At 41.3% G+C, this 22,855-nt stretch overlaps 1 protein-coding gene across 1 annotated transcript in view; it reads left to right on the top strand.

Annotated features, from left to right (window-relative positions):
- ldb3a (LIM domain binding 3a) overlaps positions 1-22,579 on the top strand; it is a 36,095-nt gene extending 13,516 nt beyond the window's left edge. The window contains exons 4-19 of the mRNA XM_028989156.1: positions 108-186; positions 1,856-1,878; positions 2,994-3,197; positions 4,681-4,847; positions 4,966-5,002; positions 5,869-5,961; positions 9,945-10,112; positions 11,492-11,623; positions 11,939-12,070; positions 14,909-14,965; positions 15,906-16,063; positions 17,453-17,804; positions 19,591-19,771; positions 19,852-19,972; positions 20,089-20,204; positions 20,318-22,579. Of these exons, the coding sequence (XP_028844989.1) occupies positions 108-186; positions 1,856-1,878; positions 2,994-3,197; positions 4,681-4,847; positions 4,966-5,002; positions 5,869-5,961; positions 9,945-10,112; positions 11,492-11,623; positions 11,939-12,070; positions 14,909-14,965; positions 15,906-16,063; positions 17,453-17,804; positions 19,591-19,771; positions 19,852-19,972; positions 20,089-20,204; positions 20,318-20,407 (2,110 nt within the window). The 3' untranslated portion in view covers positions 20,408-22,579. The remainder of the gene's footprint in view (positions 1-107; positions 187-1,855; positions 1,879-2,993; positions 3,198-4,680; positions 4,848-4,965; positions 5,003-5,868; positions 5,962-9,944; positions 10,113-11,491; positions 11,624-11,938; positions 12,071-14,908; positions 14,966-15,905; positions 16,064-17,452; positions 17,805-19,590; positions 19,772-19,851; positions 19,973-20,088; positions 20,205-20,317) is intronic.
- Positions 22,580-22,855: the final 276 nt, after the last annotated feature.

Here is a 22,855-nt window from a genome sequence, read left to right as displayed (position 1 = left end):
TAAGACTGTTATAACACTATATAGCCCTGAGGAATTCCTAATTGCTGAATTGCTGAATGTCTGTTAGCAAAACAACATTGTGATTTCCATTTTTATGTTTTCTTCAGGTCAAAGCGTCCTCTCCCTGTGCCCATGGCCAGCCCACGAAACGACTCCCCTATGATGCCTATCATACCTCACCAAAAGGTACCAGCTCTTTTGTATCTATCCCTTCTGTCGCAGTGTGTTCTATTTTAAAATGCTGTGAAGGCTCTGCATAGATGTGCAAAATGTCAGACCATTTGTGCAGACCTTTTTTTCTTCCTAGTCGGATGAAGCCCCCTAGTGACACTTAAGCAGAATGTAACTGTATTATCATTTTTTTATGTCAGACGTTTGACAAACTCATTATTGGTTTAATTAACCACTGCATATATGAATATAATAATATCTAATTGATTTGAGCTAACAGTTAGGGTTCGACTTTAGACACTTATTAATAAAGCAACCACAAAAAAAATACAAATGGAAATAGAGATTTACTAGTAAATGTATTTTAAAATGTTTTTTTTTTCCAGTAGTACTCTAATCAGTGCACTCCAGTCCACCTCCTTACCTACATCACCCATGTCTTTCCTTCATGAAGGGGCAGTCAGTGCAGCACAATGGGAGTCCCTCAGCCTGTAACACCTCTGCTGGCTCCCTAGATGCATCTGAGGAGAGGAACTCCTACTTCTCCAGCACGCAGGAGATCAGCCTGCGTTGTGTGTCAATGGCCAGTAGCGGGCAGCTTGAAACATCCACCAACATACTGTCCCAAGCCCCCAGCCCAAAGAAGCAATATAACACTCCCATAGGCCTGTATTCGGCAGAGACTCTCAGGGAGATGGCAGAGCTGCAGGAGAACCTCAGGGCTAAGAGCTCTGGTTCTAGTTTTCCACAGGGGTATGTAACCAGGCAACTAACATTCAAGCCCATATTATAAGGCTGGCAGCTAGGTGAGGTCATGCCCACCAAAGATCATAATATCTGCATCTCCAAGGTTATGAGTCTAATTCCAAGCTCCAACTGTCCGTGTGGAGTTTTCATGGTTGCCGGGAGGATTTCCTCCAGGTTCTCTGTTTTCCTCCTACCACCAAAATGCTAAATTGGGCATCGGTAATATTGCTGTCTGAATTTTGTGTGCCGTCAACCCAGCTCTGGATTCAGCGTTTATGGATATTGAATGAGTGAGTGGGTAATATATCCCCCCAAAAAATTCTCTCTAACCTCTTTAATATTCTAAAGTTATTATAAATTCCCTGTGCCTGGCTGCCAGCCTGCCTCGTAAGAAAATGGTGAGAGGAGTCTCAGAACATTCCGCCAACAGGCACAGCAAATGTATTCATGGCGATTTTGAGGCCTTCTGCAATCTCCTGAAGATTGCAGTTAGGTAATTAAAAATGAATATTTGACACATACGAAAAATGGAAGAAAGAAAGTTTGTGAGTAAAATACTTTTTCAGAGAGTACTTCTCGCAGCTTTTTTTGCAAGGTTTCAGTGCTACTGTAGTGAGTGGGATCTTTAAAAGCCATTAGAATTCAGGTTCCAACACTAGAGCACCACTCCTGCATTTTGTTCATCTCCTTCACTTGACACGTGAACACCCTTTTCCCAAAGACATGATGTTTTCGCGTAGGTCCCTTATCCAGGTTTTTCCCTCCATAACGCAACCACTCTGCTGCACCTTCGCTCCGAAAAGTCTTCACACCTCCCTGTCCTCTTCTTCCCTTTGACAAGGATTCCTCTTCCCACAAATGACCCCATACTGCAATGTTGTGAATAATGTGAATAATAATTTGTCTCTTTTCACTCTCTCCCCATGTGCTGCCTTAGGTTGTTCCCAACACTCCTGCCACGTTAGTATCATACCAGTGCTAAAGGCTTTTTGATGTTGGCTGGGGCTGAGGCGCATGACCTCATATGTTGGATGTGGGGTGTCTGTTTAAAAAGTGTCCTGCATGCATTGCAGACGTGCAAAAACCGTGTTTCATGTAAAGAAAAAAAAAAATAAAAATATATATATATATATATATGTATATATGTGTGTATATATACACACACACACACACACACACATATATATATATGTATATATATGTGTGTGTGTGTGTGTGTGTGTGTGTGTGTGTGTGTGTGTATATATATATATATATATATATATACATACATATACATATACATATATATATTTATATTACGTTATGGTTAACGTACGTTATGGTTGAGCTGTCATTGAGGAATATAAGAAATGCAGTTACAAGGACAACTGCCTGGTTGAACTAGGCATTGATCCCGGATTATAAATACTCTCTGTAACCGGTAACAGACATGTGTTCAGGCATCATGCTGTGCTGAGTGCTATTTGTCTTGGTGGAGTGATTTGTAGTTGCATGTGGAAGAAATATTTTTAGTTCGCACATGTTTTGTGTTTTTCGCCTTTAACCTGCTGGGGTATTTGAAATATGTGCCGTGAGCTGATGATACTGTGTTTTGTGTGCATATCTTCTGGCTTTATTAAACTGTCAGTACTAGAATGTGTGCTGAGTTAGATTTGAGTAACATTTATCCCATTGCATGTTTTTCAGTCGACTGGGAAAAAGACATGGATGCTAAATTAATATATCGCTGCACTATTGGAGCCAGAGCCTCTGCAGAAAAACTGGGACTCAATATTCGGAATGTATGCCTGTTTGTAAAACATTTGTGGAGAAAAAGTTCAAATTAAGTTTTGCAATAATTTAGAAGTTAAAGGTAATTTAAAAAAAATTGCTATTAAACTTTGCTATTAAAACAAGTCAGACAGCAGGGGGCGCTTCAGGGGGTTACAGATGATGCAGAGTCCATGTTCTTTTTTACAGTCGATGCTGCATCCGTTATTGACCTTCACTGTCCCTTATCACTTATCACTGTCCCTTCTTTCTTTCCTTCTTTTCTTATCACACACACCTGTCCCTACACAATCACCCAACAGCAACGAGTACATCTCCACTTTCAACCCTAGTCTACTGAAGGACTCAGCCCTATCCACCCACAAGCCCATTGAGGTCAAGGGTCCTGGCGGCAAGGCTACTATTATCCATGCCCAGTACAACACCCCTATTAGCATGTACTCCCAGGATGCCATTATGGACGCGATTGCTGGCCAGTCCCAGGCCAGGGGTAACGAGCTATCCAGGTAAGAGCCTCTGCACTCTCTTCCCTCTACGTCCCCTCTTCGTGCATGACCATCGCCCCCCTCCCTCTGCTGGTTCTGGCTTGCGCTGATAGAAGCTGTAGGCTTCCCCTGGATGTCATATCTTAATTACACAGGTTTTGATTCAGTCAGGCAGGACAGAGCTCTGAGTGATTAAAACATTTTATCTTCTGATTACAGTGGACACAGATGTAGTTTTATGGATTTTTATTGTCCTAAAGGACAATGAGGTGACAATAAGGCTTGTTCGTATGATAAAAGTACAGTATTAATCAGTCATGTCATGAAACCAGATTATGTTTTAAGGTCTTTAGTGTTGGCAATGATCAATTTACAGAGTTAACGATCATAATTAGGCTTCTTAAGAGTCCCATTGAAAGTGAAATTGTTGATTAATCCCCATTGGAACTTCCCTGGTGGAATCCATTTCAATGGTTACCATTAGAGCCCTTGTCTAATTGTCCTTCTCTCACCGTATGTCCATTTGTCCATCCACTTCAACCATCCCCAATGTGCCGCCCATCCAAATCCACCCTTCTGCTTTTCAACAACCCCCACAACTGCCCCATCACATGTCCATTGCACCCCGCAACTGACTGGGTGACCCACCCAACCTCCCACCCCCCACAGTGATGAGGCCCCTGCTGATTCGCCCCTGGCGTAAGTAGCCCGAAATATTCCTGAGTCCAGTTCTGCATCCCTGCCTGTTCACTCACCCACTTGTTACCTCCCTCTCCCATCTAACCCCTGTCTCCTGTACCATGAGTAATGGGTTTTGAACGGGTCCTGGTTATAAATGGCCTGTAAGTTTAAACCAAAAGCAACAATCATATGGTGTCACACTGTCGAGGCTAACTGAAGCACGGCGAATAATTCCCCTGAACACCTCAGATTAACCGCGGTATCTGTTAAGCAGAGTTGGGATGAACAGGCCCAGGGATACATCCTTGACATTTTCACTCACCCAACATCTCATTTTGTTGTCATGCCTTTGCTTCCTTTTCTGAAGTCCTTATAGCATTTATTAATGAAGTCTCATAACAGTCAAATTTATTGGATGTTTCACAAATTAGCAGGGCATTTTCTAAACCGGGTAAAGCAAATTCAGCAGTGATTAGTCCAAGACGAATGTTCTGAGCTCCTCCATCAGGTTAATTTTTACTCTCGTGTATGGATTTGCTGTGACTTCTTACACTTAAAAATGCTGCAAGAAAATAATCAAGGCAAGTAAAATCCAGCTTCACTGCTAACACACCTTCAGAACATGAGTTGGCTTTCTTCAAGTTATAGGGTGGCGCTTTTTCACACCGCTCTGTTGGCTGGTAACCAGAAAGACATGAGCACATCTGTAAAGTGTGCGTGTGTTGTGGATTTAGAACGGGTAAAAGAAAACGACACACTCCCGTCCCCTGTGCTCGCCGGGGTGGGCTGGTCTGACGGGCCGCGGCTCTCTCTGTGGTTGCAGTACGCTCCCAGTTAAAGAGCGTCAGATAGACAGTGCCTCCCCAGTGTATCAGGCTGTGATCCAGGGTGATGAGAAGGACGGGGACATGTCTGAGAGCACTCGCCGAGCTGCCCAGCTGCAGTCCAAGTCCTTCCGCGTCCTCGCCCACATCACTGGAACCGAGTACTGTAAGTGTCTTCATTTCTTTTGATAATTTGTTTAGGTGTAAATTGCATAATTTGTTCTTTCTAAAAGTATAATCTTACAAGGTTTAATTAAGCTCTTATTCTCTTTTTCCTTGTACAGTGCAAGACCCAGATGAGGAGCAACTGATGAAGGCAAGGTAGGCAGCTAGTAGCAGCTGCTGGTGGCCTTTGAGAAATACTCAGTTAGTGCTTCAGACCAGAATGAACACCCAAACGGACCACCCCTCCGACCCTGACCTTGCACTGCTCTCTGTGCTGAACTTAAGGCCTGTCTGTCTAAACTGGACAGGAACTGGGTTTAAAGACAGTTCTAAGCCTTTCACATTTACATAAGGTCTCACATTCCACAGATGTTTACCTACCTGCACTGATCCAGTTAGCTTGCCCTTTGCAGAAGATCCCCAACGTGGCATAGAATCCAGCTTTAAGTCAATTACTATCCCAAACTAGTGACAATGATATTAATTTAATACATTAAAATGAATTTTCTGTATTAACCTCTTATTTCATACTTTAATACACAGCAAATATGCTGCATATATTTGCTGCACAGTGATTTGCATATAAACACATTACATTAAAAATACTTGAAGGGAGTGCAACATGTTGGAGGATATGTTGGTTATGTCAGTTTCACTCCAATCTCTCACCCAAAGTGTGTGAGCAGGGGTCACTGTGGATGGGGTCACATCCGAACCATTCGCTCCTTCCCTTGGAAGAAGCTTGTCATGGTACTAGACCTCCATGGCCAGTGATACCGGAAGCTGTGAAACCGTAGCTGGACACGTCCTGCCGATAGTGAAGTTCTTGATCCAGATGAACACATCCTTCCGACATGATGTCATGTTGCATATAAATGTCAGACACATATTCCTTTTTAATTGTGATTCAATTGAGATCAGGCAGGGGAGTGGAGGCCGGAGTCCCTAACCCATCTCTTCCACCTCTCTTTTCTCTTTTCTTTTCTGCTCCCCTTCTTCCCCTCTTTCTCTTCATGCCACAGGGAACGGTTTGAATCTGAATTTAAAGGCCCTCGTTTTGCCAAGCTGAAAAATTGGCACTCTGGCCTGTCTGCTCAAATCCTTAATGTGACAGAGTAAGTGTCTGAGCAGAACTAGGGGAAGACAAAGGGCATTGCTGTACTGGTGTTTGTAGAAGAGGGACTGTGGAGGATGCTGAGGAACAAGAGTGACCAAGTGAACAGAACGTTAGATTTGGGTGGAGTTACATGGAGGGTTAATTGGTTATAGATGTGTTATTCACTCTTTGGTTAAGAATAGTGGTTTTTCACATAGATGTGAGTTATATTGTTTATCCCTTGGTTCTTTTTCAATTGTTATATATGGACAGTTAGGACCGTACCGTTGTTCTTCCCATATATTATCTCTGCCGAAGCTTGTCTGCCAGAATAAATAAAATCAATGGCGTTTTTAACAGCAGAAAGGCTTTTCTCCTCTTTAATTTGATTGTTCCTGGAAGGTACAGGGATGTCCCAATAAATTTAATGTCACACGCAATCTGTCACAATTAAGCATTTAAGCATTTGAGTGATCTGAAGAGACGGGGGGGATACAGGGGGCTTAATCCATGTTGGAATTGACGAAGTAGACCTTTGCTGACCTTATGTGAAATATGAGGTTACATTAGCTGTGTGAGACAAATGCTAGGCATCATTGTTGGTATAAAATCTATTGTAAAATTAAAAACATTTAATGCATTAATAATTATAAAAGCATGCTCTCTCTAAGCAAAGCTTTAAGTATACATGATTTATCACAATTTTTACAGTAATCTCACTATATTGTCCGGGTACATTTCTCCTTCTATGTGTCAGTACTGCATTAATTATGATATGATGAGACAGAATAAAAATATAATTTGATAAAGGGACAATTGCATTGAGTTATGAGGAAAGTTCCAACTTAGCACATATTATATATATTATTTTGAGTAGCTGTATACATTAGATTAGTCTTTAGGGTGTTCAGAATTAGTTGAAGGGACAGGATCATATCTCAAGGATGAAAGGTGAAGTCATCAGATCATCACGCCGCTGGTCAACTTTCGTCCAGAGCCCAAAAGGGAAATAAGAGAGGAGAGAAGGGATTCAGATCTGTGCATAGTGAATGAAAAGGTAACGTGTTTGCCTGTTGTGTCTCATAGGGAAATTGTGTTAGTGGTGCTGTGGGCTGAATTCTGGCAACTGGCAACCCTGTCCTAACCACCTCCCTCTGTCTACTGCTCCCTGGCTTCTGAGGCATTCCCATCCGCATGCGTTGCATGCTGGGTAGAGTATGATTGCAGTGGAATGCTTGTATCTCTGGTGGCTGACCCTTCCCTCTCACCCTTTATGCCTCTGCTCAGGCCTCCATCTCTATCCATAGCACATCATTCACCATGTTGCACTTCACAAAGTATCTATCTGTAAAGCATAATTTCCCTAGATCTAAATCTGTAACCCTGACGCTCTACAGCAGCTTTATACTTTTTTCACACTGCTTTGCAATTTTATGACTACAGCTTGGCTGTGTTAAAATCTGTATTCAGTGCTTTTCAGACTGATGGATTTCATTTATGATTTTGTAATTCATAAATTCTGATCTTGCGTGGTGACCAACACGTCCTGATGGGTTTCTGATATTCTCCCAGATTAGATGACTGTGTGAGACTCTATACCGAATACTTGTTTGTCATATTGTTAAATAAAAATATGTGAATTATGTTTCCATGTGTGTTTGTAGCCTGTGTATTTGTATTTGTTCTCACAAGTTAATTTTCCTTTTGTTTATGTTTTGCCAAATAATAAATATAACCTACTTGATCTAATTATTAATATCATCTGTTCATTCTCAACACATTACAGAGCTGCACAAAATACATTTTACTTATTAACCAATTTCATTGTCTTTTAATATTGCATCCCAACTACCCCCCTTCTCCTAAATACAAATACTTAGACTTTTCTGTAGTGGTATTATAAAATGCTGGATATTGTAAAACAGTTATGTCTGGGAGTAAGAATCTGTAACCATATTTCAGATCTGTATTTGCATTGACCGATGGCAGAATTTTCTCAGATCCACCAATGTCAGCATGAACCTCATCTAATCCCCTCAGTCGCTGCTGTGCTGCCGCACTAACCTGTTGGTGTTCGTGAAATGGCTCAGTTTCCCTGTGTGGGCTAGTGTTGTGTTACTTTTTACCTGTAGAGGGCACTGCAGGCACAGTAGTTAAAAATTCTGCATATCTATAAATGGACAGCAGGTAGTCTTTATATTTCAGCATATACATGGGGTATACCTGTACTTCACATATTTCATTTTATACATTGCTTGTACACCATAAAAACTGGAGTTTCAATATTTTTGAGTAAACCAATTTTAACCTAGACTCTATGAGGAGTAAACCAACTGCAGCGTTAAACATCAGTGTGAAGTTCAGCAGACATGCAGTGAAGATTCAACTCTACACAGTGATGATTATTACCAGCATGCATTGCGTGTCCAGTTGAGGAGGGGAGTTAGGCAGAAGATGGGGTATATTGATGAGACTCGGGGGGAAAGCTAGTTTAGGTGAGTGTTATCCGGCCTGTTCGTGCCTTGTAATCACACCTCTGATGTTAAAATAAAATTGCTCCATCCCAGTCTCCAACATCAAACACTACAAGCATTTTATAGTTTCACTGGTATCAAGTCAGGCAGCATTTAACAATCTCAGGCATTTAGTAATAGAGCATCATATGATATATGAAAAAAACACTACGGAGAAACAAGACATTAGAGTGTTATTATAAAACTACATTCGGGCTAAAAAAACAGTTACAATCTTTAAATGTAAAATTGACACTCAGTTTTTTACTGTTCAGGTGTATCTCAGTAAATTGAGCTGTGTTGTGCATATTTAGTGTATTGCATATTTCGATAATGGTCACTTCATGTTCATCACGAGAATGTGGACTAATGCACATGAAAATACTGTGATATAACATCTGTCATAATATCATAATAATGTATGTGTGTGTGTGTTTCATGTGTTAGATGGATGCGACAGAGTTTGAGTTGTTGATAGTCTCTCATGAGCCAGTTTGTGAGTGTAGCATTATGACATTATGGCCGTTTGCCGGCCTGTTGAACACTACGTTTTGCACTACACAGCACTCCCTTAATTCTTCATTGTGTAATTATCACAAGTTCACTACAGAAAGTGATGAGGAGTTTGAATAACCAGCTACCATCTCCTGACCTCTCTTTTCTCTGCACTATTCCAACACTCTTACTGGTCTGAAAGAGAGGTTGAAGGGGGATGGTTTTGCTTTGTAAGAAGGGGTCAGCCATCAGCCCACCACCAGACCGGTTACTGCTAGGTGCCTGCCCACTCGCCGCCAAACCAACCTGCCTTTCACCCCACCCTAGTCTGCCTGGGCAACTCCACTTTTCAAAACAGTTACACAGTCTAACCCCAGCCAGTAGCTTTGGACAGATATTGAAATTGCTTCTATTCATTTGAATGAAATCATAATTTCACCATTTTCTAATGGTTTCATTATAAGGACAATAATGGTAAAAAAAACTGCCACTGAGGGTCTCGCCTTTGTTGTCTAATGTACCTTGCCGTGTATAACATATTTCTATTATGAATTATTAAATATATTTTTGTGTGTCATTTAATAATAGTTAATTATATAAACTTGGTAACCAGTGGGTATAACCCAATGATTTCACCACCAAATGTTAAATGTATTTAATTATCTCGTGCAATTTGTGTTCCACTGGTTAGGCTTAGATAGTTCTGGGGATTTGTTCTGGTACAGGTTTTTTGATCTAAAGTGTCATTGCTTCACACAGATCCATTTCCTCCAGTAGTGACACCAGTTGTCAGTGAACCCTTATTTGTTCCCTGTTTGATTCTTGATGGACATCCTTGCGTTGGGCTCAGAAATGTTTGCATGTGAATGAGGCTGCGTGCCTTTGCCTGGAATGACATTTCTTATTGTATGTGTATGTGTGTGCAAATATGTTTCTGTTTACGGCCAGCAAAGTTTGATTTGACTCTCTCGTTGCAACCTAACCTTTTGTCCAGTACTCCTGTTGAGCATGCTGCGGTCTCCACCAGCACCACATCTGTTGCTCTGGCTGCTTCTTCTGCTTCGCCCAATCAGCCTGCCTTTGAGCCTCAGAGCCTAGCCAATCAGGTGCCCGACAGGTCCCTGACTCCAGAACCTGTCCCTGTAGGCCCTGCCCCTCAGAGGTAATGCTGTCTCTGGTTGATGGTGTTTGCAGTTTCATTTTGCCATTGTGTTTATTTGTGTGATCCTGGAGTGCTGTGTGTTTGGATGTGGTTGTGTGCTTTTAAATGATCATGTGTGCATAATGTATGATATTCATTCCAGTGTGTGTTTCTGATATTGTTTTCTTTCAGCGTTGCAATTGTTAAATTTCCCCTTTATATGAAAATGCTCTAGAACAGTGGTTCTCAAATTACAACATTTTATTCTCCACCATTACCAAAATTAAGAAACATAGCACAGACCTATTGAACTAAATTACACAGAGGCACTTTTATCCCTAATATGGATATTATACTCTAAATTGACCGTAGGTGTGAGTGATGGTGTCTGTGTGCCATGTAGTGGGCCGGGTGACTTTCCTGCGATGAGCCTGAGTCACCAGCATGTGTGCCACGATTTGTGAAACCAAGGTTCTAGAACATTCCTGTTTGCAGACATCAACATGCAATGAAATAAATGGAATCCACAGAGACTTATTCTCTGTAGGCATTTGTAGAGGCTTCTAAATGGTACAGGAAATCCCTGAACCAGGGGGTAATTTATAAAGAACTTTTGTGAGGTAAGTGAGGTAAAAAAAAAAGGAATGCCGTCATCTTGGTGGCATGGGTCATATAAAATGTTAGAGCAGAGAGCCTCTCCGCAGCAGTGAAATGATTTTGATCAAGAGCCCGGGCCTGACCTCCATTAACTCCCCTGTCACAACTCAGGTTTAATGCACTTCGCTTCAACTCTAATGATATGAAGGACTGCAGCTGCTTCTTCTACTGCTGCCACAAATACCCCCATAGGAAGCAAAAAAAAAAACCTCAGTATGAATGGGACGCCTTATATTTCTGGTTCCTTGATTAAAATGTTAAATTCAGTTTGAGAGTTTTGGCTGGAACAGATGAAGGGGGCAGAGGGGTTATTTCATTCGGCCTGCTTCACCAGATGGATTTCCCAGTCCACATTTGGCCTCGTTTCTCCAGTGCTGACACAGTGCTGCTGTCTATCCTGCTACTCTCCATTTCAGCTGTCTTCTCCTGCAGGAAACAGGATCCCTCAAAGGACCTTCTGTGTGCTGCCTGTGCTGCTGCTACCGCCTGCTTGCGTGCACAAATCCGTTCTGAAGGGAGGGAAGGGAACTAAGCACACCTCTCATGCTGAAGCTTCACTTTTTCTGCTCTCTCTTTATCTCTGTATCTCTTTCTTTCCTTATCTCATTAGAGATGCAAGCAGGGACGCATTAGCATTAGCGAAGAGAAATGCTTCGTTCCATATAGTCCCTTCTTTTTGGGGAAAAGTCCACAACGCTCTGCGGTCCTGTATGGCTGTGTTAACTTTCCTCTGTCTTCTGCAGCTCACAGTTGCCACAGCAAACACAGCCTGTAGGCCCTGCGGCCCAAGGGGGCTCCGCTGTCCCCCCAGGGGGACCCCGCCACCTGTCGCTTGCTGCTTCTCATATCTCATCTGCTCTGACTGCGCAGTCTAGGTACATCTCCACCACGCCTTGGTTTGTGCTAGCCGTCCATGAGGTGACAAACTTACCATATCCATGTGCCCACCTACCATTGGTCTTAAGTATTAAACCTAAATATGTTCAGGGTCTTTTGTTGCCAATTGCATATTACTGGAATCACCAGAATGATAGGAGGTAAGATTATGTGTCTGTTGAGCCACAGCATTGTTATCGGATCATCAAGAGCAATTTATTGGAGGTAGAGGTTGTCTTATGTGTAAGGCAATATTGCAGATGACAGCAGCCCTCAGCCCTTGTTCACACCTCTCTCCACTGACTCTCGTTAAGAAACCGTGTTTATAAGCGAGGGCCACCGCCCACCTCGGCTCTGGAAGCCCTTTCGATTACTCCAGTCTTCCGCACCAGAACTTTGCTCAAACGAAAGCCCTCTCTTCCCTCGGGGAAGCCCAAGCAATTGAGGTACACACGCCCATGCACCTTTAAATGGTTTCCTGCAGTCTGTGTGACCCCCCCCCCCTGTGTGATGTGCAGAGTGGCAGGGCCTGCTGGGATATAGGATGAGTTGAGTCATGACTCTGTAGCTGTTCGTGAACTTCTGTACTTGTCATTCTCGAATGATAAGTACCTTATTCAGTTAGTAGTATTCAAGTGGACCATGGTCCTGTGAGTGTTTCAATTATGATTTCTCTTCCTTTCAGTCCATACAGGCGTATTTCCTATAACTGACCAGCAAAAAAAAAAAAGCTCTACAGCCGGTTCAGCTGAATACTGTGAGGGTCGTAGTGCACAAGAAAAATGCTCCTGTGGGGGTTTTGGCACTGCTAGACATCTGGCCTCTTTTAGAGTTCTGGTTGCTTTCATTACTAATTGCACTTCCATCTCCACACTTTTCCCATCTGATTAATAATAGTGTAAAGTTTCCCCACTCTAAAATGTGATTTGATATTGAGCTAATTTTTTACGTTTTTTTTTTTTTTTTTTCCATTCTAATTATTTCATTTAAAAGCTGTAACAGCGTATGAACTCTGGGCCACGTCGGCCACTGCATGTGCTCCGTGTAGACAGCACCATTCCTGAAATGGCCCCATTTATTTTGGGATAAGCTGGTAGTTAGCTGGCCAGTGGTTGTACAGTCAGGACTGATGGGACTGTCTCAGCCGGAGCGGCATTCTGCTCCTGTATCCCACGATCACCCATGCTCACTCTGCACGTCACGTCTGAAACGCATGCCTGGCTAACAACCAGTCCACCCTCTCTCTGACAATTACAATCGTTTAATGAGGCGTTCTTATTGTTGTTCTAATGAAAATTTTATTAAAATAGTTTTACACATTGGATATTCACAATTAGAGAAATATGATTAACTGAGATACACTGAAATATTTCACAAATTATTTAATTGTAGATATATTCAGCACATTATGAATTATGTCTAACTTATGTCAAGTAATTGGGCAGGACTAACACTGATCTAGTCTGCGTCCTTTCAAACATGGTGCTACCAGCCACGATACAAGCTACATATTCAGGTTCAATGTAGTCTGCTGATCCTACAATGTCTTTTATCAGGTCTGCTGGAAAATCACCCATGAATGTTAGCACCATGTTGAAAAGTACTCAGCTTCAGACCAAACCAATCATCTGTTCAAGATCTGGATCAGCGTTAGTTCTGCCTACTTTGATGGGTCAAACTGACTGATAGAACTCATTCATGATGTGCAGAATGTGTCAAAATTAAATAAACTGTGGAATATTTTATTATGACACATTTTTATTAATAATGGTTTTATTAGCATTTTTTATAAGTCATGTCGTATTAAATCATTAATTAATTTAATATGACATGAATTATAAAAACTGCTATGTTTTAATTTTGATTTTTTTCAACATAACAAGTGCATGTTCTGTAGCATGGAATTGCTCTAGGATCCATGTCTTACACCAAGTTTCTTTTCCGTTCTTCAGTGTTGAAAGCATACAATGTGGCAGCATGATGTATTTAAAAAAGACATATGGACTATAGACATAGTCCATTTCTGAAAACACATATAAGTCAAGAAAAAAGAAATTGCTTTTTTCTGCAAGCAGATCAGAACTCAGATCTTTAAATAGATAATTTTTGTTGTCATGAAAATAATATACGGTATGCACCTTGAATTTTTTATTATGGACATTCATAATCTACTATTCACTGATACTATGAGAAGGGTGTTTTAATATTCAGCGTTTAATATTCAAGTGCCTTGGAGCTGCCTGATTATGTACGTGCAAACAGTTATTCAAGTGAGCCAGGTAGCTTATGCTGCCTTCAAGTGCTTGTGGTTAGACCCTAATTCAAATGGTATGCATTCAAGTGCATGAGGAAGTAAAAGCTTTTTGTGGCTAATGTTTTATGTAACTTACAGTGACTGGCTGGCTAGCTAATTAGCCATTCTGCTGCAATTACATTTACTTTTGTAGCTGTTCTGTTAATGAAGCAGACTTGGTTGGGGCATGTTATGTATCATAGCATTTCAAACATTTGCTTTCCATCTAAAGATGTTTTGTAAGGCGGCATGTTTCTTTGCTACGACATAGCATCTTAAGTATCATTGAAAAATTCACAATTTATTTGCTCGGAAACTCATAATTATGATATTTGACATGAAGGCAGTTTTAGAATGCAAGGTCCATAGATTTTATTTTACCCCCTTTTGGTTTTTATAAGCTTTACTATGTTAAATGGAAGACCAGGCAAGTTAATATGAACACTGCACATATTATATGTTTCATTGAAACTATTTTAAATGACGGCATAAAAATATTTAGCCAATAATAATAATGTGCAATTGAAAATACCTGAAGCAAATAATTTGACGTTTCACTGTATTCTCTGCACCTACTTTGAGAACCTTAGAAGGTAGGGCTAGAAAAGCAATATGATAAATAAATATATAATTGACCCCTTCCATATGATATTGACTATACTAAGCATTTTGCATGCAGTTCTGATGGTAAAATTATTTCACTTAATTTCACTTCCACTGCACTGGCAGGTTCTCATGCATCAAAAGATGCCTCAAATTGTTCACTCAGCTTGTTCCATGCATGTCTACCGGCTCTTTGAATCATCCATGTGTTGGTCATGAATGAACGGTTTAGTGTTCCACCTGAAACACATTTCCCCACAAAAAAAAAAATAATGAAACCTGGTAATACTCTCTTGTACTACTCTTACCTTGGGTCATATTTAGGGGTGCTTATCCACCAAACTAAGAAACGTCTGACGTTTCTCTTTTCTTCTTCATTGCATTGTAGCTTCACCATGCAGTCTTCCTCTGGTTACAGCTCCCACTACAAAACTACCATGTCCAGGTACTGATGTGGGCCGGTGCATCCGGATGCCACTCAGCAGTGGCATGTTGTTAGTGTGCTGAACTGTGCTCCCTCTCTCCCTATTAGTGTCAGCATAACCCTGTCCACACTGGAGTAACCCGTTCCTTTCTTCCCTGTTTCCAGTCTACTCTCTTAATCCGAAGATGAAACTGATGCTCTGACCGTTGTTTATAACCGCCTGTGTTTTTTTAACATCTCTTAGAAATAAATGTTTCGTGCTTCCTCCCAAAAACTACAACCAAACCTTGGTCGGCTCGACAGAACATTCTCTGGAGAGCAGTTTCTGTCTTCCTCACTGATATAATGGAGACTCTCTGTTCTAACACTGTCTTTTTTATACCAGGCACTCTATTTCTCTCTATGTGGTCTCTGCTATATTAAAATGCCACTAACCTTTGCATAAAACATGTCTGGGTGAAGTGGAGGAGTCACAGGTAAGACAGCGTCACATCTGAATTTACCTGGGAAGAGGCAATTGGGTGCCAATTATTTCAGTTCCATGACTCACGTATGCTGTGAGATAATCCCACCTAATATTAGGAGGCACTAATACCTGCATATTTATGTTGTAACTCTCAAGGTAAACATTAACATGTTTCATGTGAAGGATAGCATAGTGGGTGTATGGACTTTAGTAAGTTAGTATACTTACACATATTAAGTACAGGCACAGATATTAAATGAATTGTGGTGAACTTAGTCATCAGAGCCCCTTTGGTCAGCCCATTCCATATCAGCTTGTAGCAGTCTAGAGCTCTGTGGATTTTATTGCATGGCCCAAATGTTAGGAACAAAACGTGGACTGGCTGGCAGGGCTGTGACGGGTGGGTTAAGAACCACCAATTTTTTTAACAGATGGGCTAAGGTTGACAGATCTGTACGTGCATCTTCAGTCACAGTCACTGTATGTGTTCTCCAGCAGTGCGTACGTCCCACCACCTCCTATGCAGCCCCTTATGCAGCAGCCCACAACTATGCAACACAGCTCTATCCAGATCCCTGTGGGCCCACCTCCAGCTAAAGTGGTCAGCACAGCCACCATATTGCCTTCTGCATACCCTGCTGCCCCGCCCCCAGGTAGAGGCAAATCCAGTGGGTTTATATATTCCTTGTGCATGTAAACAAAGCAGATAAAATGCAAAAAGATATCCATAACATACTCTTATTGAATATGTTCAGTCATAGATTGGATATACAGTGCATCTAGAAAGGCACATCACTTGTTCCACAATTTGTTATGTTACAGCCTTATTCCAAAATGGAGTAAATCACACGTACATAAGTATTCACAGCCTTTGCAATGAAGCTCAAAATTAAGCTGAGGTGCCTCCTGTTTCCGCTGATCATCCTTGAGATGTATATGCAGATTAATTGTAGTCCACCTGTGGAAAAAAACGGTTAATTGGACATGATTTGAAAAGGCACACACAGTGGCCTCCAAGTGGAAGAAGTTCAAAACCACCAGTACTCTTCCTAGAACTGGCCAGCCACAAACTGAGTGATTTGGGGAGAAGGTGTGGAGACCAAGAACCCAATGGTCTCTCTGTCAAAGCTCCAGAGGACAGAGGAGAACCTTTTAGAAAGACAACCATCTCTGCAGCAATCCACCAATCAAACCTATATGGTAGAGTGGCCAGACAGAAACACATGGCAGGCTGCCTAGAGTTTGTCCAGACACCTGAAGGACTCTCAGAACATGAGAAACAAAATTCTCTGGTCTGATGAGACAAAGACTGAACTGTTTGATACAAATGCCAGGCTTCATGTATGGAGGAAACCAGGCACCGCTCATCACCAGGCCAATACCATCCCTGCAGTGAAGCATGGTGGCGGCAGCATCATGCTGTGCAGATTTTTCAGCAGCGGGAACTCGGAGACTAGTCAGGATAGAGGGAAAGATGACTGCAGACATCCTGGAAGAAAACCTGCTCCAGAGCACTCTTGGAGTCAGCAGACTCATCTTTCAGCAGGACAATGACCCTAAGCACACAGCCAAGATATCAAAGGAGCAGACTTGAGGCTTTAATTGCTGCCAAAGGTGCATCGAAAAGGCTGTGAATACTCAAGTAGATGTGATTTCTCAGTTTTTTTATTTTTAATAAACCTGTCAAAACGCTCATGTAAACTATTTTCATGTTGTCATTATGGGGTGTTGTGTGTAGAATTCTGAGGGAAAGTGCATTTAATTCATTTTGGAATATCTTTGTAACATAAGAAAATGTGGAAAAAGTAATGCGCTGTGAATACTTTCTGAATGCTCTGTATAAGGCCAGTCCCAACAATTTATATTGTTGTTTTTGGTATTTACAACCTTGGAAACATGCTGTCAGTGCATCATCTTTTTATGATTTTCCTTTTGCTATGATAACATTAATCTAGTTGTACATCCCAAACATTGTCCAATAAAAGCCACTGTGAACTGTGCCTCTGAGCAATGTATTCACATATTATCTCCCCATCTCCCAGCTCCGGCTCCTGCACCATTTCATGTTCCTGCCCCAGCACAGGCCCCCACTCCACCCTCCAGCAGGCCTCCATGGGTCACAGATGATACGTTTGCCAACAAGTTTGACCCCAGCAAGACCACCACTACCAGTGTCAAAGTCCAGCCACTTCCTCAAGCTGCCCCACCACCACCTCCGTACATCCCCAACCCTGCTCCTCCCCATGCTCCAGCTCCAGCTCCTGTGCCAATCCCAGGGTTCAACCCTGCCGCTATCCCCTTTCCACCTGTGGCTCGTGGGGTGGCCCAGAGGGCAGAGCGTTTTGCTGCTGGCAGTAGGACACCAATGTGTGGTGCATGTAACAACATAATCAGGTAAACACACACAAAACACACACTGAAATCTATAGAAATATAGATGAAAGTGAAAGTGAAGTGATTGTCATTGTGATACACAGCACAGTACATGGTGCACACAGAAAAATGTGTCCTCTGCATTTAACCATCACCCTTAGTGAGCAGTGGCATGACAGGCACCCGGGGAGCAGTTTGTGGGGGCGGTGCTTTGCTCAGGTCCACCTCAGTGGCACCTCGGCGGATCAGGATTCGAACCAGCAACCTTCTGATTATGGGGCCACTTCCTTAATTGCTAGGCCACCACTGTGCATTATATATTTCAACATTTATTTGTTATATAGCCCAAAATCACATACATACATTGGTGTTGGTGCAAGGTTGGTGAAGATTTGTCCAAGAAAAGAAAAAGTCCAACAGGTCTAATGGTGGAAAAGTGTAGTATAGAGCATCTGTCCATGTTTGGAGGAACTGGACAGTGCAGAATATGTTTATCAAGTATGTGGCAGCCACCGATTGTGCATGTTGTTTCACTTGCAAAGATAAAAGAGGTCTGTAATTTTCATCATAGGCACACTTCATCCGTGAGAGACAATTAAAAAATTCAGGAAGTCACATTTTATGTATTTTAATTAAGTATTTAGCTACCCATTTAAGAAGCTCTTCTCTCCTTCACTCGTTACCTTTATTAATGGCTCTTGTTTGAAGTTGCTATCTGTATAAAAGACACCTGTCCACACCTTCAAACAGACTCCAACCTCTACCATGGCCAAAACCAGAGAGCTGTCTAAGCACACCAGGAATACATTGTACAATTTACAATAAGGCAAGCAGCTTGGTGAGAAGAGATCAACTGTTGCAGCAATTACTAGAAAATGGAATTATCTCCCTCAACCTGGGGTTCCATGCAAGAGCTCAAAAGAGGTACAAATTATCTTGAGAACAGTGAGGAAACAGCCCAGAACTATATGGGGGGAACTGGTCAGAAGAGAGCTGGGACCACAGTAACAAATGTTACTATTACTAACACACTATGTCATCATGGATTAAAATCCTGCAGCGCTCGAAAGGTCCCCCTGCTTAATCCAGCACATGTCCAGGCCCATCTAAAGTTTGCCAGAGACCATCTGGATGATCCAGACGTGGATTGGGAGAATGTCACGACCAAAATAGAACTTGTGTTTCTTGGGGGAAAATGCTGATTTGCATCCCAAGAACACCAAACCCACTGAATCACAGGGTTGGAAACATGATACTCTGGGACGGCTTTTCTGCAAAGGCAACAGGACGACTGATCTGTATTAAGGAAGGGATGAATGGTGCCATGTATCATGAGAGTTTGTGCAAAAACCTATCAATGAGAGCATTAAAGATGAAACGTGTCTGGATCTTCCAGCATGACAATGATATCAAACACACCACCCAGGCAACGACGGAGTAACTACGTAAAAAGCATTACAAGGTTCTGGAGTGGCCTAGCCAACCTCCAGACCTCAATCCAACAGAGAATCTGTGCCCAGCGACAGCCCCAAAACATCACTTCTCTTGAAGATCTTTCTAAAAATATTTTTTTTTACATTGTCTCTCACAGTTGAAGTATACCTATGAATAAAATGACAGACCTCTCATCTTTTCAAGTGGGACAGCTTGCACAATGTGGCATCCAAGTTTAAACTTGATTAGAACTCCTACCTATAAAAACACTATGGTGCAATCCAGAGGGAACATTTTAGAATTTATTATTTATTATATTATTTGATTGGGTGTTTTGTTTCGGGTCTCTCCTAATTCCCTGTAATCCTTACAGGGGACCCTTCCTGGTTGCTCTCGGACGCTCTTGGCACCCAGAGGAGTTTAACTGCCACTACTGCCACACATCACTGGCTGATGTCAGCTTTGTGGAAGAGCAGAACAACGTGTACTGTGAGAACTGCTATGGCGAGTTCTTTGCCCCGACTTGTGCCCGTTGCAACACGAAGATCATGGGGGTGAGTGTTACCAGAAGCACATCCCTGGCCCTCAGCATGCGGGTCGAGCGGGGCGATCACTCACACTCTTTTATTAACAGGAAGTGATGCACGCACTCAGGCAGACCTGGCACACGACCTGCTTTGTTTGTGCCGCGTGTGGAAAGGCCTTTGGCAACAGCCTCTTCCACATGGAGGACGGCGAGCCTTACTGTGAGAAAGGTATATGTCTCAACTAATTTCTTTTCAGTTGTGAAGTTTTATAGCCCTTTCTGTTTTTTGTGCCCTCAAAAGCTCCTTGTATTTCAGAAGGATGCATTATTATTCTCTCCTTGCAGATTACATTGCCCTCTTTAGTACTAAGTGCCATGGGTGCGACTTCCCTGTAGAAGCTGGAGACAAGTTTATTGAAGCGCTTGGACACACATGGCATGACACCTGTTTCGTGTGTGCGGTAAGAATGATACACCGAGTCTCAGTCCCATCAACAAATATTTCTAATAGCAACAACGTGACATGTATTATGCAATCTCTAAAAGTTATTTTTTTCCCCTGTGCTTTTGGTAGGTTTGCCATGTAAACCTGGAAGGCCAGCCATTCTACTCTAAGAAGGACAAGCCCCTTTGCAAGAAACATGCCCATGCCATTAATGTGTAGAGGCCTCTGGATAGCCTGAGAGAATAAAGACAGGATGTTGCCGTGCTACTGGGAAAAGCCTTTTGTGATAATTTCATGATTAAAGCAATATATATAAATATAATAGAAATAAAATTAATAACAAAAGAAGTAGTAAGTGACCCATCTCATACTGTATTTTAAATCCCCAAATATTTATTAAATTATATGTATAGAACATTTATATTGCAAAAGAGGAGACAAAAATCTAATATAATAGAAGTAATTTATTAATTTGACAATATTAAAAGTAACATACAATTTTCTTTGTTGTACAAGATTTACGCTTATTACTTTTATCACTGATGTAGATTACGAGAGTGTCTAGTATTTATTTGATTTGCTTTTCTGATGCAATGAAATAATTTATTAATTCATTTTTACGTGCCTTCATAGGATTAAGGAATTTTATTACATTCTCTCTCAGCGGCACATAGACGATTAAACTTGCATGCTGGTGTACAGACAGGTCTGTTTGATATATCCACATGTACTTTTTGTCTCGGGTTGTTTGTGTATGTGTGTGTCTGTGTGTGTACAAGCATGTTTTTCTCTTGTGTGCATGTTGAACGTCACGACAACAGTATTAATATTTTTCTTCTGCCTGTAGAATCATTTGACTGGTGTTTATTGTGAACGTAAGGAAGAAAGATTTAATGTAGTAGCAAAATGAGGATTATTTTAATTTACAAACGGGAAGAAGGCATTGTACATGATACCTTTTTTTCTCTCTCTGAGCTCAGCAGCCTATGCTGAAACTTGATCTTTTATTTCCAGCCACTAGGGTGCATCAGAGCTGTGGAGCGTAAATGAAATATTTTTAATTATGTTTAGTTGCTACAGAACCATGTGTGAAAGAACTTTTTCATTGTGATGATCATGCAGTCTTTCTTTATATTTTGGAGTATCGCACTGACAGTTTACACACAGGGTTGATTTAAAAAGTGGGATTTTTGCATTCGGTTTTTTGGGGGGGTTGGTCATTGGTGATCCACTAAAGGATTAGTCCCCCAAGTGGGAATCAACTTGCCTGTGAACATTGCTTAGATGTGTTAATGTAGGTGTTCAGTATATACAGTATTTTTATCCATGCTATATTTTTGGTCAATAGGTAACCGAAGGACCACATAGGCATATCATACTGTGAAAGTCCCTGGTTTCGATTGAATTCTGAATTTATATCTAATTCCATGATCGTTTGTCCTTGTTCACACAGAATGATGTATTAGTGAGCATGTGATTCATATTGATCTGCCAAGTTCCACTCAATCTGATCATTTGTCTGCCATTCTGCCTGTTGACCATTTCTGCACCATTCATTCCACTTCAGCCGGCCGGTTTGAAGGTGCTGCATTCATGTTGAAGTGTCTTCTCACATTTTCTTCAGCTGCAACCGGATGTAGTGTTTGGTTATAGTGTTTAGCTGTGTATACAGAGTGGTCCTTCAGGTGTCAGCCTTTACCTACGCACTGCTGTACTTGTGAATGCAGTTGTTCTAGAGGTTGTTCTGCTGTGTTGGGTGCTGAGAATCCATGAGTAAAATTATCAAGATTGTTTCTGGCATGAGAAAGCAACCTCACTTTAACCTTATTTTGGATTATTTATTTGCGTATTTACATTTTTTGAAGCACTGCCATTACTTTGATTAAGATGAGACATGAGGAGAAATGTAATAATTTTGGTGGTGGTGATGAAATGTAATAGTTTTATTTGTTTTTATAATATCACCCTTCTGCAAACACATCTGTCTTAGCAGTGGAACAGCTTCTAAAATTAGGATATGGAAATTAATAACAATATATGTCTCTTTTGAGTTAATTACTAAACATAGTGTGACTGTGATGCTGTCCTTTACTTATTATGTTGAAACTTAAATGGGAAAAATTAGAACACAAAGCAACAATGTGTATTTAAACATAACGTTTCACTGAATTGTTTTTTAAATGAGTTTTTAAGAACTTCAAATGTTACAAAAATGCCTTAATGCATGAGTTTTTTTGTCTGAAGACCACCACTTAATGAATTAAACTCATCACTAAATATGTGATTTGATTTACACAGATTTCCTTGTATTTTTTGTTTGGATCACAAAGCTGCTGACAACTTATTTGACATTTCCGCAAACTGAATAAAAGTGCTGTTTCCAAACTGTGACTATGAGAAGCATTGTATTGTCTGAGTTGCAAATATCACACACGTTAAATATTTAAAATAAATGCAAATTAAGCACTGGGATAACTGTGAGTACTTCTGTTTTAAACCTTTGTGAATTTAAATTGTGGTTTTAAAGTATGCGTGCGTGCGTGTGTGCGTGTGTGTGCGTGTGTGTGTGTGTGTGTGTGTGTGTGTGTGTGTGTGTGTGTGTGTGCGTGTGTGCGCGCACGGTGCTGTAATTCCGGCTGCTGCCGCTAGATGTCACCAGCGCGGCTG

This window comes from Denticeps clupeoides, chromosome 8 (genome assembly GCF_900700375.1).
Source record: "Denticeps clupeoides chromosome 8, fDenClu1.1, whole genome shotgun sequence".
NCBI lineage: Eukaryota > Metazoa > Chordata > Actinopteri > Clupeiformes > Denticipitidae > Denticeps > Denticeps clupeoides.
Note: the sequence above shows the minus strand (reverse complement) of the source record. Positions and strands in the feature narration are given on the sequence as shown.